Below are 17,872 nucleotides of genomic sequence, written 5' to 3' on the forward strand. Positions count from 1 at the left end.
TGGCAAAGTCAGGCTGTCTTGGCAAAGCCTCTTCAGATTTTAACCCAGGTTAAGCAAATGAAGACTTCAGTAGACTAATTCAGCTGATATTTTTCAACAGACTTGCATGCTGGCTTCCCTGTAGGTGGGCCAACTGGACAAGAGAATCTCAGCCAGTCTGGAGGGAGCCCTGTGTTTGAAACCCTGCTCATCTTCAGAAAAATGCTGCAACAATTGTCTTCAAATTCTTAGGAAGACTGTGAAAACATGTTTTCAAGCTATAACTGTAGTGCTATCTTGCATTTTGACTTTAGCTGAAAGTACTGCTCTTGTAACTGATTGTTACTCATTCTAAACTGAGCTGGAGCAATTTTTTCAATTGGAATAAATAGATGATGACGCTTGTGCATATTGGTTTTTACTATGTATACATCTAATGGCTCTGCATCGTATGTCTGGTGTTGTAAACTGTTGAAAGCCACACACATCCCACGCACATGGGGAAAAAAATAGAATGGTATGAAAATCTTTACACTTAGGAGCAATGGAAACTTCACTTTCCTGCCTATTTCATAAAACTGATCCTAACAAGCTTTCAGTGAAATGGAAATAGCTCTGAATTTCAGTGATAATTAGTGAACAGTGTTCTCTGAGTGGCTGGATTTTTGGTTTGTGTTGAACTGTTAACTTAGATGTTGGCTTTCAGAGCTGATGTTTGGTTATGTAGCTGGGACTGTCTTTTACAATGAAGTCATTTGTTGATCTGGAAGTGCTTATGAGGAATTCATGTAACTGTGGAACGCTGGAAAATATAGGAAAAAAAACAGGGAGCATGTTCTGAGAAGGAGTAAAGGCAGACTCTTAGGTTCACATGGAAACACTAGCAATTTTTTTATACAGTCTTAAAATCCTTTGTTAACAGAATGTAACTGCTGTCCCTTGCTGACATTCAAGCAGCCAAAAAGCCCCAGGTGTCAAAGAAGCAACAAAACTATCAGAGTTGTAATACCATTCTTTCAACACATACTTTTCACTAGAGTTTTGGAGTGTCACTTGCTTTCTTTCTCTGATACAGTTTGTGTGTTTTCTGGTGTACAAGGCAGCAGCTGGTCTGCCATCAGAAATGCCTGTCTGTTTTGATGCTTTTGCAGACAGTTATTCCTGCACTTTTGGAAAGGTGAAGAAGCACAGAAACTAGGGAATTCCTTATATGCCTCAAAATAAATTAGTTAATTTTTGCATGCGGCTCAAATACAATCACATCTTACGTATCTGAAAAATATTTCTGTTTGTAGGACTTTCTTCCTTAATAGCAGATGGATCTCTGGACTGCTGAAAGGTTCTGAAAAGAATGTCTTCCTCTAAGTTGTGGCACTCATATCATAATTTTTAATTTCTTACGAAGATTGAATTCCCCTATTGCTGTGAAGTGGCATCTGACACTGGAGAGCCTGGAAAGCTGCTGGTGTGCTATTTGGCTGAATGATGTTATGATCAGTGAAACAGCCAGGGGTCAGGTAGCTCTTCTGCTGAAAGTCACTGAATTCAAAAGGAACAAGACCAAATGTAACCTCTGTTTGCTTAGTATGATGCCTCTGCTTCTGGGTACTGCTGGTCTGTGGTCCCTGCTGGAATGAGTCCAGCAAAGGGTGACAGAGATGGTTAAGGGACTGTACCACCTTTCATAGAAGGAGAAATGGAGGCAGCTGGGATTGTGTAGCCTGCAGAAGAGAAGAAGGGGTGATCTAGCCTGCAGAAGAGAAAAAAGGCTTAGGGGAATCCTCTCACCAGGTGTTTATGTACATTGATAGCACCTAAAGAAGTCTGAGCCAGGCTCAGTCAGTGACAGAACAAGAGACAATGGACCTAAATTGAAACACAGGAAAATCTGTCATTTTTACTGGGGTTAAACACTGGACTAGGTTGCCTGAAGAGTCTCTTGTCTTCGGATATTGTCCCCTTTGGATTTGACCGAATATTGAGCAAACTGTGCTACTTGGCCCTGCTTAAGCAGGGGTTTAGCCTAGATAATCTCAAGACATCCCTTCCAACCTGAACAATTCTGTGATGATCAGGTGCAGATACCTGAGACAGATTTTTCTGTACAGGTGTAGGTTTTGCCTGTTGGATCTTTTGCTGATTCACTTGTATTTGGTGCAAGTAGTATAGCATGGAGTCTTGTAAAAAAACCTCTGGCCTAAGATGTTCCTTGTGTTAAACATGATATGGGGGGAAGGAAGAGACTTGGTTTCTTACTGGGAAAAGCTGTAATGGTAGTCTGTGTATTCTTTGGCTTGTAAGTATTTTGTACTTACTCTCTGATTGGTTTTTGTTTCTGGCTGCACTTTTTTGGCCTACTCTCCCCCAAAATAATATTAGGGAAAATGTGAGTAAAGCAATACTGTGTTCCTCTATGTGTTTTTCTGGTATTGTACAATGATCCTGACTTCAGAAGGGAAAAAAAATGAGTCTAGAAAAATGTACAGAGCTGTATTTTGAGACACCAGAGTCATGTATAAACACTGCTAAGAGTGATCCTGGGTAGGAACTCTGCTGTGTGCTGCATGCTCCCTGGAGAACACCCAGCCTTCAGCACTCCTAGTGGGTTAGCCATGTGCTGTGTTCAAATCTGCTTTCAAGCGTGCCTGCCTTTTCCTGTTGACCTTGCTGGGAATTGACAGATGGCTGTAACCTGGTTGGTTTTTTTTTTTCCCCCTTCAGATACAAAATGTGACAGGGTTGTCCTCATTGTCACTTGTGTTCCCTGATACGTAAAAATCTTTGGTTCAACGTGAACTCTCTCCTGCAGGACGGTGACATTAAGAACACTCCTGGTGTGTGCCCTGTCCCTACATTACTCTGCTGGCTGCCTGCTGCCACTGCCACTTAGGCTGCATGCTGTAATTTCTGGGGATTACACTGGTGCCTTCTGCTATAAAGGAATCCAGGCTCAAGGGCATTTGTGGTTTGCACTTGTGTTGAGCAGGGAATGCAGAAGAGTTGAATGTTTTCTCCCTTCTCTCCGCAGACAGCCTGCCTGCGTTCCCCATTGCCACCGTGGCAGGGATAGCCATCGGTACGGTTACAGGTCTCTCATCGCTCATCTCTATTGTCGTGTGTCTTGTCATCAGAAAGAACAACTCTAAAAAACGATACTCTGGGTAAGAGATCTCCCTCCTCACCCGTGGCTGATGTGAGGAACAGCAGCAGGATCAGAGGGAGGGCTTAGAGGGGGGTAGGAGTTGTTTCAGCCAAGCCCTGGCAACCATGTCTAGAGATAGGTGTGGTCATGTGGAACACTGATCATCTGCCTTTAGTGATTATCTCTGTACTGTGCTTGAAAAGACCTACTGACCATGAATTGCACCTGAAAATTGCTAGGTGTTGAAGTTTATCCCCAGCCACAAGCATATATGCCTTCAGAGCATTTAATCCAAGGTCCCCTAGCTCAGGTCTGTTCCCCTTCCCTCCAGCCCTGCTTTCCATACCACCTCCAAAGGAAAAGCACCACACATGCACTTTTAAGGAATGCTGTGTGTTAAGGTTAGGACTGGATTTTTCTGTTACCAGTATCTGGCTCCTAAGCCTGGAATATACTTGCCAAAACCCCCTTCATCACCACACTGGAAAGTAAGGAAGGAGTAGCCACTCTGCATCCATTCTCATTCACTGTCTGTTTTTTGTTAACTGTCACCATCCCTGCAGGGTTTGTAGTGTTAGGAGGATAACTCCAAAGTGAAGCACAGTTCTTTGAGTGGGCATATGAAAAGGCAACAAGAGCTGACAAAGGCAGGGTAGAGTCCTGTAGTGATGAAGCTTGCTGCTGGTGGAGGAGGTGCTTCCTTTTTTCTCCTCTCTAATTAGCTGGTAATTTGCTTCTCTGAGAAGGAATGAAAATTATGTATGTAGTCTTAGAAACAACCCCAAAACATGTAAGTTACTTCTGTTCTCTGCCCAACAAATATTCCTGCTTATTGCAGGTTCTTTGGGTTGCCTGTGGGATAAAAGAAAATAACTCCAAAAATAAGCTTGTGGGGATTTCCAAATTAAACTTTGCCCTGTCCTTTTCCCAGTTGGAGAGCTTAGAAAAAGTGAGTTGGCTATTGCCCAATGGTAAGGCTAAATACAGCAAGGGTGGCTGCGTGTGCTCAAAATTGTGTGGAAAGCCTGGTTTTCCCTTTCTGCATGTGTCCTCCCCCTAAGAATTGAAAAGAACCCTGCAGTGTCATGCACCAGCAGTGTGCCTGAGGTGGCCTGCTTGCCCTGCTTCCCACTGACCTGCTCCCCAGTGTATTCCTGCTGAAGGACACATGTTGGTGCTGAGCCTGGAGCAGTAGTTCATGCACTGTGATTTCTTGTAGCAGATTTAACTACTCTCTTGGGAAAGTAATCTCTGAGGTTTAAATCCTGCTTTCACTGACCATGCCAGCTCTGCATGACATGTAGAAAGAAACCAAGTGTGCTGTGACCCCCTCCAAACTTACGGACTGTCTTCTTACATGATGCTAACCCGGTGTGTGGTGGTGGTGGTGGAGAGAAGCACTTACTCCTAGATAACCATTCTGCCTTGAACTGAGGTGGGCTGGGGCCCTGTGCGGCATCTGGAACCCTTGCATGGCCACGGTCTCCATTCATGCTCTGACTTTGGTGTTTTTTTGTTTTGTTTTGGTTTTTTTTTCTTTCTGCCTTGGTGTGCTGGGATCGGATCCTGCTTACCTTCCTCTCCTTACAGAGATCCTGATATAGACGCCAGATTGGGAATGTAACAGGGCTGGGTCTTCTCTTCCAGTCCCACTAGACACCATGGTAACTAATCAAATTGGTGGTTGCTGTTAATACCTGTGTGTGTGTACACATTTCCTCTTCCTTTGCTGACTAACCAGCTAGCTCTCTACTAACATCACCGTAATTTGTGCTGGAATCTGTTGGCAAAGGGATGATGCATTTCACTGGGTGCTTGGGTTTCATTGTCTCGTGTCTGACTGGGGTGGAGTTATTGTTTATTCCAGATGGTGTCCCTCCATCTCTTCCAACAGTGAACTTGCCAGTGCATTGACTAAAGCACAGGAAATTCAGAACTCTCTCTATGTCAAAAAAAAAAAAAAAGCAAATTCCCTGTAAGCGTTCCTCTGGCTCAGACAGCTTAGGTATTTGAAAACTAGCAGGGATCTAAGTATATTAGTTGCTTAAACCTGAGTGATAACATTCAGATAGTGTACATATGAGGAGTTTTGTGAATAAAACAATTAATGATTACATAATTTTGGTAATGGAAGGGATGGATTGTCTCTGAGACAGCACAGACCCCTTGCCATGATGGCTGGGGCAGTATTTTTTTTTTTTAAATTCTTACTGCTGCATGTATGAGGAGCTAAGTCTGTTATGGTAAGACCTATCAAAGGATAAAAATGCTTGCCCTGTGAGGAGGTGGTGTGCTTAATGTCACTGTCCTCGTTTGTTTCTGTACTCACTTTATACACTGTCTGTCTACAAAGACTGAGGGAAAAGGATGCCCAGTGGTGGGAGGGTTGTGGTAGCAGAGGGCACTCCTGTGACTGCTGCCAAGGAGGTGACTACTTTACTTTCCTGGGTACAAGGAGGTAGACCTAGCACTGAGACCCATTACTGCATTGCCCAGAAGCTACCAACTTCAAGGGCATTTGCTCCTGTACTTAGCTTTGTGGTATTAATTTCAAGTCACATGCTTGTTTTCTTTTTTAGTCCTGCTTTAGCAGATGGAAAGAAGCAATCAGAGGGTGAAAACCAGCAGCCTTCTTTTAGGGGTGTTGGTCCTCACCACAAGACAGTTATTTTGTTTGAAAAACAAGATTTGTCTGATTAGATATTCAAGTAGCTATATGAGGGCACATAGCTTAAATGTCCTGTGTGACTCTTGAGGTAATTTCTCCAGAGACTGGTGTGTGCTGTGAGAATTATTTTGGGCTCACAGCCTAGCTAAAAGCAAGGGAGCAAATGCAGAGTTGGGTAGGAAGTACCTTGCTGGTATGGAGAGGGCTGGTGGCTCTTGCAAGTGTTGGCTTTAACTGTAGCACTGGTACAACACTTGCCTCAGTGACTGGGACTTTATCTTCTAGTTAGAAGTCAATTACTATTTACCACTGTTAACTGGGAAGAAAACATGATTTTAGGGAGGTTGAGTTGAATGGGACTATCTAAGGAACAGGGGTTTTGGAGGAGCTGCTTTCCTATGTTAGTAATTGCTCTTTCCTGTTGCTTACCAATGAAATGCAAAGGAAGGACAGAGAAATGTCTCGGGAGAGATGGAGAATTGTGTGTGTTTATTTCAGAATCCATTATGTTCATTTTTTTACTTTGGCGTAATCTGCCACATTTCATCTTGCCATCATTCGTCTTTTTTTTTTGTTTCTTTTTTTTTCTCTTTGTTTTGTCGTTTTTTTTGTTTTGTTTGTTTTGTTTTGTTTTGTTTTTGTGTGCCTCCTGAACATTGTCGTGCAAACTCTGCTCTGCCACCTCGTCAGCTGCAGTACCTCTGAGAGCTTGATGTCTCCGGTTAAGCAGGCTCCGCAGAAGGCGCCCTCCGACACAGAGGGCCTGGTAAACAGCGTGCCCGCCAGATCACACCAGGTAAACTGCTCCCTGCTGCTCCCCGAGGCAGGATCCCCCCAGCCTGGGGCAGCTGGTATGGAAAACATCCAGGCAGGGTGGGATGCATCCATTAGGGATGGAGAATTGTGTGCTCTGGACGAGGGGTGCACAGCGAGCTGGGACTGGTGAGCTCTGCTGTAGAAGGCTTAGTGCAGTTGAAAGAGCAGCATCTTGCTATTAGCTGAGATGGAGTTTTATGGCCTTTTCGTACTGAATTATGAAAAAGCATGGTTGTGATCTTGTGTATTAACATACACAGTGAAGTGCAAGGTTGGGAACCTGGCAAGGATGAGGAGTGGGCAGTGAGTATCTGTTTAACACAGACACAGTGCAATGTCTGCCAGATATGTAATCACCCCATAAAGCTGCCTAATCTCTTCTGGGATGGTAATGGGGAGGAATTTGCCTTACTCTTGTGCTCCATGGCATGTCCTTCCTTCACAAGGAGACGAGCCAGATGCTGACCAGTTTGCAGATGACTTGCGCTGCTGAGAGCTCTTTTCAGCTGGGCCTCCCCACTTCTGTGGGCTTGAAAGAGCCACTCTTTGTGCTTGCTGCAGTTGGCAAAGTTCTGCTGACTTTGAAGGGAAAAAGTGGCTTTTGTCTACACTTTACATCCCATGGGAGGGGCGGGAGCATGAGTCAGGCACGGATTCTACACAATACCTGTCAACACTGTGTGGGATTTCCTTATTTGGAAGCTGTTTCTTACCTCTTGATGTGCGTATTCCCAGCAGTTTTCCTGGGGGGATACAGGTCCTGAGAGAGTTTAAAGTGGACTTTTTCTTAATTAGCCACCTTTTAACAAGTGGCTGCAGTGTAGTGTGTGCAAGTTAATACCTGGTTTCTTAATTTCTCCTGACAAAATAATGGAGATGTGTGTTAATGTATTAACACTACGGGAAAAAAAAACCCAAATGTGCTAACATTCAGCTCAATAAAGTCAAAGCTCCTACTCTGCTGGGCTTCCAGTTTGGTTTTGAAATGCATTTAGTTCAGGGCCATGCAGTATTTCCAGAGTTTTAGCACACAGGCCCACAAAGCTGGCTTCCGACTTTAGAGCTCAGTTATTCTCTGAGCACAGAGGCCATATACTCAGGATTTTAAAACAGTTCAGATTTTCACTGGAACAGGTCTAGTATAGCAGCAGGCTGCCTATAAGGCTTAGATAAATATTGGTTTTTCTAGCCCATGGGAGATGCTTCTGGAAGAGGTGAATGAGATAGGTGATTCCCATCATCCCCCCTTCAAAAAACAAACAAAAAAAAATTTGTGGGATTTATGATGCAGTAGCTCTTGGAGTCAACATCTGTAGGTCAGAAGACTAAGATGTATGCAGAGAGAACTACACATGGATGCTGTTCTGTGCTTGCATCTTGAAAGCAAAAATACTCCAATGGTCTGGTGTGAAAACTTGCAGTGTCCTCACCTTTCCATGTCCCCAGTGTTCTGACTCTCAGTGTGCTGGAAGGAGCAGCAGAATAAACATTACATAACTATGTAATGTTAACTCAGAATCAGTGTATTTTTCCCCTTCTGTAGTCATTCTGGCCTGTTTATTCATTGACAGAGTTCTCCCTGCAGGTAAGTTCCTAGAGGAAAACACAAAGTGTGAATACTGCTGACCATAACAGACTTTTGTTTTCTTCAGTTTTAGTTTAGTTTTTTAGATTTTTAAATCTCTTTTGTCAAGCAAAGAGAGTTTCTTTTCTTGGCAGATAATTGTAGCAGCAAGTGGTTCCTCTACCTCCTGTTCAACATTTGCCCCATCTTTACAGAGCAAGTAAACATATTTACTTTTCTTTAAAAAAATCAACAGTGGAATCAGCGTAGATCAGATTTTTGAACAGAATATTTAAATCAGTGAGGAAACTAAATTTCATTTGATTACACTTGTATTTTTAACTTCTAACCATTGTTTGGTTGTTTTTTGAGGGCCATGTGAGCATGCAAATCAATGTTTGAGATCTGGCATCACATATAAGTAAAACCTGGTGTTTCTTGGTAATCAAGAAATGAGTTGTAGAATTCAAGCTTTTGAGGTGTTGTTTAGGTGAAAGGTAGATACTCATTCCTAGCAGTTCCCAAAGCTATTGCAGGCTGCTTGCTGATTCAGGCACACTCCTGCCTCTTGGAATGCCTGGCAGGTTTGGATCAGTGGTTCCCACAGTCAGTGCTGTGGTCAAACAGCAGAGGCCTGTGGTCTTCCTTGTAGCTTTGTTACAAAGTAGGATGTGTAGGAAGTGAATGAATGCTTTGTACTTCACTGGTGGAAAAGAACTGTGACTACAAACTAAACTCCTGCCTCTGCAAGTTAAAAACAGTGACAGAGTTATTCACTCTTAAAGAGTGGTATTTAAATTAATTAAATGAAGTTTATTCATTTTAAATTTACATATCAGTTCAATAATCAGTGATGGAGTATTTGTCTGCATCACATCTCAGCTGAAAGTGCACTGAGCCTACACTTCCTTTGTGTTTTGAGTGCAAGTTACTCAGGTGTGGACCTTGCTTTCTGAGGTTTGGATATCTGATTCTGTGAGTGTTCAGCTGCTTGAATCAGCTCCACTTGTTTTCACTGTGCCCTCCTTCTCAGCAGGTATGTTCTGTCCTGTCAGATTTGTCTGTGGTGGTTCTTGTCTATGCCATCATTCTCTAGTTGTTGGTGTGGGTAAGAAATGATTTCCAGTGAAGGCAAGAACTACGTGGCTTTCCCACATGGATAGCTTTGTTTGGATCCCAGGACCCTGAGAAGGAGCAGTTCATGGTGCCAGGAATCTTGATTTAAATTTCAGATAACTTTCCCAGGACTGGAATCTGTGGTAGTTTTAGCATTGTTCAGAATCTAAAAAATTTGGAAATTCTTGTAGACTGCTGTTGGACCATAGTGCTTAACTATGCTCTAACTTTGTAAGTCCTTATTTGCTGTAACTTGCAATTCATGACTCTGCTGACAAACCCTTAGCAGGTACACCTGCTACTCTTTTACCTTCAGTTCTGAATGGAAAAATTGCAAGGCTTAGGGAAATGCTGGTTATATATAGCAGTACTGGTCTGTCTTCTGGTTCTGAAGAGTCAGGATGACCTTACTTGGGATTAGATGAAAGTTCTGAGTTATTTGGACTATTTTTAAAACGGCTCAGGGCAATGCTTATAGTCAGCTAGAGAATCTGTTGGCAGCAAATCAAATCGATGGAACACTGTAATAAATCCTTGGACCCTCCTTTTCTCTGTGTTAGGGATCCACTTCTTTTAGGTGACTGACAGTGAACACATTGAGACAATGATAACTTGGTTTGGATCAGCTGATCAGTCAATCTCTCCACATCACTGACATGCTGCTTGCAGCAGAGTAACTATATTTAAACTAGCATAAACCTAGAATAGTCGTAACTGATACTGAGTGAACTCCTGTGGTAGAAAATTGACCCATCAGAATTACTTGAACAAAATTTGGAATGTCATAGTGAGTACTTTATGCAATTAGATTTATTATTTTTATGGTTTTTTTAAGTGACAGTGCTCTGAAGCTGAATTTAGCATACTCTTGACCTCCGGCCTCAGGCAGATAAGACTTTCAGAAATGCTTGGAATTAAAATTTAGGGTTACTTTGCCTTGAAGTTTCTATAGACACTGTACTCTAATTGGAATTAGCAATCCCAATACAGTGTTGGAGACCATAACAACTTGAAAGCAAATAGTAGGGAAGTAAAAAAAAAAAAAAAAAGTGGCTGTAATAAGATTTGAAATCCAGAGTTTTCTAGGACATCAGTGTCCTTTCCCCCCCGTTTTCTCAGTCTGTTGTTTATATTCAGTGTTTTGTACCTACTTGCAAGTTTACACCCTTCCATCCATCTTCTTCCTCTACTCTTCATTACTTTGGAAATGCTTTACCCAGAAGGAAGAAAATGTGGATTTAAATTACTTCTGAAAGAGAACAAGGTGTGTGCTTTGCCACCGTGCTGGGTGAGAAACAGCTATGCCTGAAGGTACCTATGGTCCTTCAAGGGCTTAATTTTCTGTACAGAAGGTCTCTTTTCATCTCTGGCTCATAATTACTTTGGAAGATAGATGGAAAGATTTCTTTGTCAGGTCCATAGAAATGTTTTCTAATTTGTCAGGATTACAAAAGTACTGGCGAGAAGGGTGTAGAAGTGCCAGTGAAGGCTACTTCTTCCTGGGACGTGAGGGAGACCAGAACAGTGAAATGGATGAAATGTTTCAGAAAAGCTGCTGAAAAAGCCACAACCAAACTAAAAGCTCTCTCTTCATAATTTTTCCCCCTTATCCCCAGATAGGACAGTCTCTTTCCCTACTGCATGGGGTGTATGGTCGCTCTGCTGAGGTCACCTGGTAGGTGGTGGCAGTCCTGTGCCCTGTGCTTGTCTCACTTGGGGGGGTCACTGTGGTAGCTGCAGGTCTCTTGCCATCGAGGTCCCACCTGTCTTGCTGGACCCCTGCTCTGTGGAGGCTGCAGTCCTGTCCTCAGCCTGTCTCCAGGAGCTGCAGCTGGGTTTCCTGTGGGCTGTGTTTTGAAGGATGTGGTGTTTTAGGAAGGTGCAGGTTTGTTTGCATGCTCAGCTGAGAGACAGGGCTGTGATGTCCTCCCCTGCACCCCAGCAAATGTCTCGAAGATGTGTGGCTCTGCCTTCCCAGGGTGTCTGTGAGCTGCTGCTGCCTGGGCTGGCTCAGCTTCAGGTAAGAATCCTGTACTGCTGCACCATTTTAGGACTTTCTGGCTCACTGCTGTGTGATTCTTGGCCCCATTACTTGCTGGGGCTTGAGTCCCAGGGTGGCTGCAGGTTTATCCTCTCCCTCATTATCCAAGTGGTACAGCCATGCTGGGATTTACGGGACCTGAGTAGCAATTTGGGAAGTACACTCTGCTGTTGATTGGTAAACCTCTACTACAGTTCCTCTTGAACAATATTAAATCTGGCATGCATCTGACTAAGCCATATCTTTGCTCCATAGCATGTAAGAATTGCTGCTTTTCAGAGCAAGAGATGCTAGATTTTGCTTTCTGTGAGGAGCAAGCAGCCTTGGAGGGAGGCAAGGGTGCTGTTTGGCATGCTGAGAGGAGAAAGGTGGCAGACTAGAGCTCATGTGCAGCTGAGGGTTCATTCCACCTGCTTCCAAGTGCCGTTCGCAGTCATAAAAGCTCTGTGGTCTTGCTTTAGCTTTCATCTTGCTGCAGCCCTCGCAGGAGTGAGGGGCAGTGTGGTCTGTTCTGAAAAAGCCTGACTGTGCCTCTGTGTTGTGTCCCCAGGGCCCAGTCATTTACGCGCAGTTAGATCACTCCGGGGGACAGCACAGCGACAAGATCAACAAGTCAGAGTCTGTGGTCTACGCCGACATTCGGAAGAACTGAGATCCTCAGCTATCCAAAGGACAACAAACATTCAGACTGGAATTGCTTGAGCAAGATTTGACCCAGAGAACTCACATGTGGCCTTTGATGCCTAGGCTAGGACCAATGCATGTGCATACAGAGGGAGAGATATATATGTATCGTGTGTAAATAGTCTATTTAATCGTACAGAAGTGAGACCAATGTTGCATGTTGAAATGCGGTAAGAATTTTGCTTATAAATTGCCAATATTCTTTTTTTTTTGTATCTTGTGTGACGAGAGAGAAAGTGAAAACTCGCATCACAATTTTAAAATATTTTTATCTTGATTATTAATGGAGAAACTGGAAGATGCCTGAAGATTCTAGATTGACCTGAAGATTCTTTTTTTCTTTGCTTATAGGGCCTAATTTCTTTTGTTGAGGTGACTATAAAGAAGAGATCTTCTTTATATTCAGAGTTCTTTATGTATACAGGGTATTTATCTTTCCTTGGTCAGATTCTCAGTACAGGCTGCCTTCTCATGTAAACTAGACCCTCTCACTTGGTCTTGTAAGCCAAATTGTGACTCCTAGCTATCAGAAATGTATGTCTTAGCAGTGTGAGTGAAGGAAACCTTTAGGCCTACCTGACCTGTGTAATGTGGGTCACAGGACTGTTTACTTCTCTATGAGCCCAGCTATTCAAGCTTAGTCCTTTAAGGTGCAGGGATAGTGTTGATCTAATGAATTTTGTGAAATGGTAGTTTACCTGTGAAAACGAAGGAGATAGTGAGTTAAAGGCATAGGGAGCTGTAGCTGTAGGTGGTTACCTCAGACTCTGTTGAACCTTTCAGTGAACTGTTTCTTCCTCAAAGCTGTCATTTCATGTAAGCGTTAAAAAGGGCTCCAAGGGATCTGGAAGCTGTAGTACTCCCTTACCTCTTTCCCATGGCTCCATTATACCACTGTCACCTCCTTGGAGGTGCTTTTTCTGTTCTTGAAAGCCTGTAGTGGAGGCTGAATGACTTCTGGAGGAAATCTAGGGCTCTTTGGTTTTTTTGATGTGTGTTTTTTTGTGTAACCTATATTTGCACAGAAGATGCGGATGGGCAGATCATTTCCTTCATCTCTGCAGGTCTAGTGCTTGAATACAATTTCCCAGCCTCTTGTTTCTAGATTAAACTCCTCCTAGATTGTTAAGGATCTCTGCTGAGGAGGATTTCTTTAGTTGACCCACAGTATCCTGAAATCTGGTGCTTGAAACTAGAAGTGGCCTTCCAGCAGAGGTCTTCTCAGAGAAGCATATGGAAGATGGATTTTTGTTTTGTACATCCTAATGTGGTGGTATTGGTTTTGGGTTTTCGGCAGCAAATAATTTTCAGTTTGGTCTACTGTAACCCCTTTTCTCTGATTCTTACGCGTTTTCTTGTTCAGTCTGTTTCACAGAATCAGTCACAGAATGGTTGAGGTTGGAAGGGACCTCTGGAGATCATCCAATCCTCCTCAAGCAGGGTCAGCCAGAGCAGGCTGCCCAGCACTGTGCCCAGTTCTGAGCATCTCCTCAGGTGGGAACTCTACAGCATGTCTGGGCAACCTGTTCCAAACTCAAGCCCATATTTCACTGTAACACCAAGCACATGAAAAATAGTTATAAGCCCACAGCAGATCCTTTCAGAACCACATTAGATAATCCTTTAATTATGACAGTGCAACTTTAATAACTGTTTCTGGGGGTACAGTGGGGTTTTTTCCCCATCTAAGTTAGGTATGCCAACACTATATTCTTTCATCAGGATCAGGCTTCACTGGTTTCCTGATAACACCTGCCTTTATTAGAAATCAACAGCTTTATTTTTGTATACATGCACTGACTAGATTTTATGACATTGTTCTCAAAGCCAGAACCAGCTCCCTAAAACTGAGGCTCAGAAGGAAACCATGGATTAATTTATTCTGCCATATGTCAGTTGCTAATCCTGCAGTATCTGAATTTGTGTAATTCTTCTTCCAAGACTTGGCTGGTATCAAAAAAAAAGGACATGTTTCAGTTTTGAAGGGAGTTTTTAAGGGCATCACTGTTCAGGGTGTTGTCAAGTCCTGTAGAGAACTGAGACACTAAGCTATGGCTCACTAACCATTGCAGCTCTGTAAATGTTTTAGCTTTTTATTTTTTGCAATAATGCATATAAGATGAAAAATGGACAAATTTCTTCTTCACATAAGACGTTTAGATATCTTCTTCTATTTCATGAATTCAACAGGGTTTTTAGCAAGACTCCACATGAAGGGCTGTGGTACTTGTACCCAGTGCTGGAAGCTGATGGCATGGGACCTACTCACCCCAGACACACTCAGGGGATAGTTTGTCAACTCAAGCTTCCACCTGTTGATAAAATCCACTGTCTTGGTTGCTGCAGTGCTCATGTTGGTGACTGTAGCCATGAAATTCTTTACTCAGAAGATGATGAGGCACTGGCACAGGTTGCCCAGAGAAGCTGTGGCTGCCCCATCCCTGAAAGTGTCCAAGGCCAGGTTGAATGGAACTCTGAGCAACCTGGTCTGATGGAAGGTGTCCTTGCCCATGGCAGGGTGGTTGGAACTGTATGATCTTTAAGGTCCCTCCCAGCCCAAACCAGTCTGTGATTCTATAGGATCTTCTCCAGTGCTGAATTCTGCACCTGGCACAGGGCGATCCTGGATGTGTGTATAGACTGGGGAATGAGAGGCTGTGAAGCAAAGGAGGGCAGCAAGGGTGCTGAAGGGACTGGAGATGTTGTTTGAGGAGCAGCTGAAGTCATTTGGTCTGTTTAGCCTGGAGGGGAGTGAGGGGAGACCTCATTGTGGTCTAAAACATTCTCATGAGGAGAAGCAGAGGGACAAGTACTGATCTCTTCTCTCTGGTGACAGTGACAGGACCCAAGGGAATGACATGAAGCTGAGTCAGAGGAGGTTTAGGTTGGATATCAGGAAAATGCTTTTCACCCAGAGGGTGGTTGGCCACTGAAAAGGCTCCCCAGGGAGGTGGTCACAGCACCAAGACAGAGTTCAAGAAACATTTGGACAATATTCTCAAGCACATGGTGTGATTCTTGGAGTGTCCTGTGCAGGGCCAGGAGTTGGACTTGATCCTGATGGGTCCCTCCCAACCCAACATATATTATGATTAAGATCAGGAGGAATCCTGCTGCTGCTGCTTTCCTTATCTATCAGGCTGTTACTTCCCAACATTTATTTTACACTTAAACACTAATGCTTTTGATGTGATTGATGGAGAAACTTGATTTTGATCTGCCTGTGTTCATCCCTGCACATCACCATCTTTCTCCCCCGACATTTCTGAGTAAGAGGGAGAATTGTGATGAATGTGGCAATCAAAAATTTGCTGCTATGAGAAGATGGGGCTGGCCTTGCCTCTGAAGTCTGCTACTAATGTTTGCTTCTTTTCCTAACGGAATGTACTGGAGAATCTGAGCACAATTCTGATGTGGTGCTAACTTTAGGAAGCACACGAATCTGGTGCTAACTTTAGGACTGATCTGGTGCTAACTTTAGGACACACTGATCTGGCTGATAGTAACTGACTTAAGGAAACATCTCCTTGCATGGCTTTTGTCTAGCTACAGGTATGTTCATATTGCCTAGACTGAGGAGGCTCCTGCAAAGCTTGTTGGGTCCTCTTTATGAAGGCAGAATGAGTCTGGAAGTATTTTTAAAAAAACACTGAACATATTTTTAGAAAAACAAAAGTCTTCACCGAGGAATGGCAGAAATCTGTCTGAATCCCTCTCTAGTGCCAAGGCTGTTGAATTTTTTTTTTCTTTTGTAATGGAAAAGTGAGCAATGTAATTATTAAGTAACATATTTGTGCTGAAGTCAAAAGAACTTCAGGCAGTGAGAGACAACACTTGTGAACTTTCTGTGCCTCAGGTTATGTTAGATTGTTTAATGATACTGTGCTGATGAAAGGGACTGATGCTGAGTTGGCTTACTTGGTAAAGTCTCAGGAGACAGAAGACTTCTACTTCCTTGATGGGTAGAGCAAGCAGAGATTAAAGTCAGACAAGGTCATCATATCCTGATGTTATGGTGACCAGAAGTTTAACTGTGTTTGCTCTGCTGCTGTTCTCTTAATTCTCTGATGCTGTTCCTTGCAGGTGGAAAACAACAGCTTGGACTTTGAGGAACATGAAGGGTCCTTGTCTTGTTGTAGCACTGCTGCCAGCTCTTTTTAGGACCATCTATTTTTAAAAGAAGTGCTGCATGCCAGGCTTGCAGTAGCCCAGTGGAGGAGTAGGCACCTCTCTTGAGTGGCCAGTGACCAAAGCAGTTAGGTGGGTCATTGCTCCTGGGCAGTGGACCTGGAGAAGGCCAGGATGGAAAAGACTTGCAATAAATTCTCTTTTATTCATCATGCAAACAAAACTGAGATCAATCTGAAATCTTCCTTGTTTTTGATTACCATTAATGAATTTCATGAGGATTAAAAATCAGGTATCAATGTGAGTAAATTGGTAGCTGTACTCAGAATGTCAGGTTTCTGTGGCCCCTTTTGACTTCAACAGTTGTTCTGTGAGGAAGATGCTCACCATGTTCACAAAGTAGCATTAAGAGCCATTGCAGAGTGGCAGGTGTGTCCCTGTAACTCATTGCCTGATGGGTCATTTATAGCCAGAGACCTGTAGGGTTTTGTTTTCTCTCAAAGCTTTAGTGGTATTTCAGTTTGTGACCAGAAGAGCTGTAATTGGGTTTTTAAACTTTTTAAAGCTGTAAGAACTGTCTGGGTAACCATCTCTCTTGTAACTGCAGTAAAGGTGTATATGCAACTTGAAAGCTGCGTTGCCTTAGAGTGGATTCACTGAGGTCAGGTATGGAGTGTTTGATTTGTAACCACAACACTTGCACTCTCTATTGGAATCTTGTCTGGGAATTTTACATTACTCGTGTATCTACCAAGGACCTCAAATACAAAATGCTCTTAATATATCATAGGTGATGAAAATATTTTCTCCGTAAAACCACCAAAAGAGAAGAGAAGGTAGGTAAGACTTCTGGGCTGTGGCCACACCTCTGCAGTGTAACATTTTTATATGGGGAACTACGAAATCATATTAACAATGCTCAGCTCTTTGGGCTTCTCTTTCCCTTCTCTTTACTGCCCTAAAGCTAATAAGCCCTTTTATTTACAGGTATTTTTGCACTCTAAAATATAAGTTCAATGCCTTTGGAAATCAGTGTGCTGTGCAATGTTTTCTGTCTCCCTGCAATGCCAACTGTTCTTATGTGGTAAATGTAATTGAAAACATAAACTGGGTACTCTTCTTTTATAAACCTCTGTCCTGGAGGTGTGCAAGGCAACAAACACCTGTAAGACAGGTGTATAATCTGTGTGAGGGAGCTAGATATGCATTGCATGGCCTGATTACATGAAGAGCCAGTGTACCAACTGTTAGTGCTTTTGCTTTTACAGACTCATCTGGAAACAGTTATCTTGGATATTTTTTCTTGAATGGACTTTAATGTTTTCTATTGTAATCTTGTGAATATTTTAATACACTTTTTTTTTTCCCATTACTGGTTTGCTGGATGAGTCTTACCTGGTTGGGGACTGGGAAGGGAGGGGGACTGAAATACACCTCTTTCCCTGGCAGTATTCTTCAGTCACTGCAGTCCGTGTGCACTCAGTGACCAACACAGCTGGAAAGCTCACCATCTGAGACTCTGTCTTACTGCTTCAGCCAGAAGAACTGAGAAATGCAGGTGGAACTGTGGCAGAACACCCAAGTGGCTTCATGGTGGGACAGCCTTTGAAAAAGGGGAGCTAAATGACTCATCAGAACTTGCCTTGTCTCAGTTACCTTCTCCCCTGCATATGAATTCCTGAGTCTGGTGCTTCAACACCCCCATCTTCTACCTTGTTGTGAAGGATGACAGAA

At 43.2% G+C, this 17,872-nt stretch overlaps 1 protein-coding gene across 5 annotated transcripts in view; it reads left to right on the top strand.

Annotated features, from left to right (window-relative positions):
* Positions 1–17,505, top strand: part of MPZL1 (myelin protein zero like 1) — a 41,541-nt gene extending 24,036 nt beyond the window's left edge. For 3 of the 5 annotated variants that reach the window (XM_085076709.1, XM_085076699.1, XM_085076690.1), the window contains exons 4-6: positions 3,008–3,140; positions 6,480–6,585; positions 11,877–17,505. In XM_085076709.1, coding sequence (XP_084932835.1) covers positions 3,008–3,140; positions 6,480–6,585; positions 11,877–11,978 — 341 coding nt within the window. In that variant the 3' untranslated portion in view covers positions 11,979–17,505. Of the gene's footprint in view, positions 1–3,007; positions 3,141–4,711; positions 4,786–6,479; positions 6,586–11,876 lie in introns of those variants that run through there. The other 2 variants (XM_085076719.1, XM_085076729.1) reach the window with 2 other exon arrangements.
* Positions 17,506–17,872: the final 367 nt, after the last annotated feature.

The sequence above is a fragment of the Lichenostomus cassidix genome, chromosome 1 (assembly GCF_008360975.1).
Source record: "Lichenostomus cassidix isolate B80296 chromosome 1, HeHo_3.0, whole genome shotgun sequence".
Classification (NCBI taxonomy): domain Eukaryota; kingdom Metazoa; phylum Chordata; class Aves; order Passeriformes; family Meliphagidae; genus Lichenostomus; species Lichenostomus cassidix.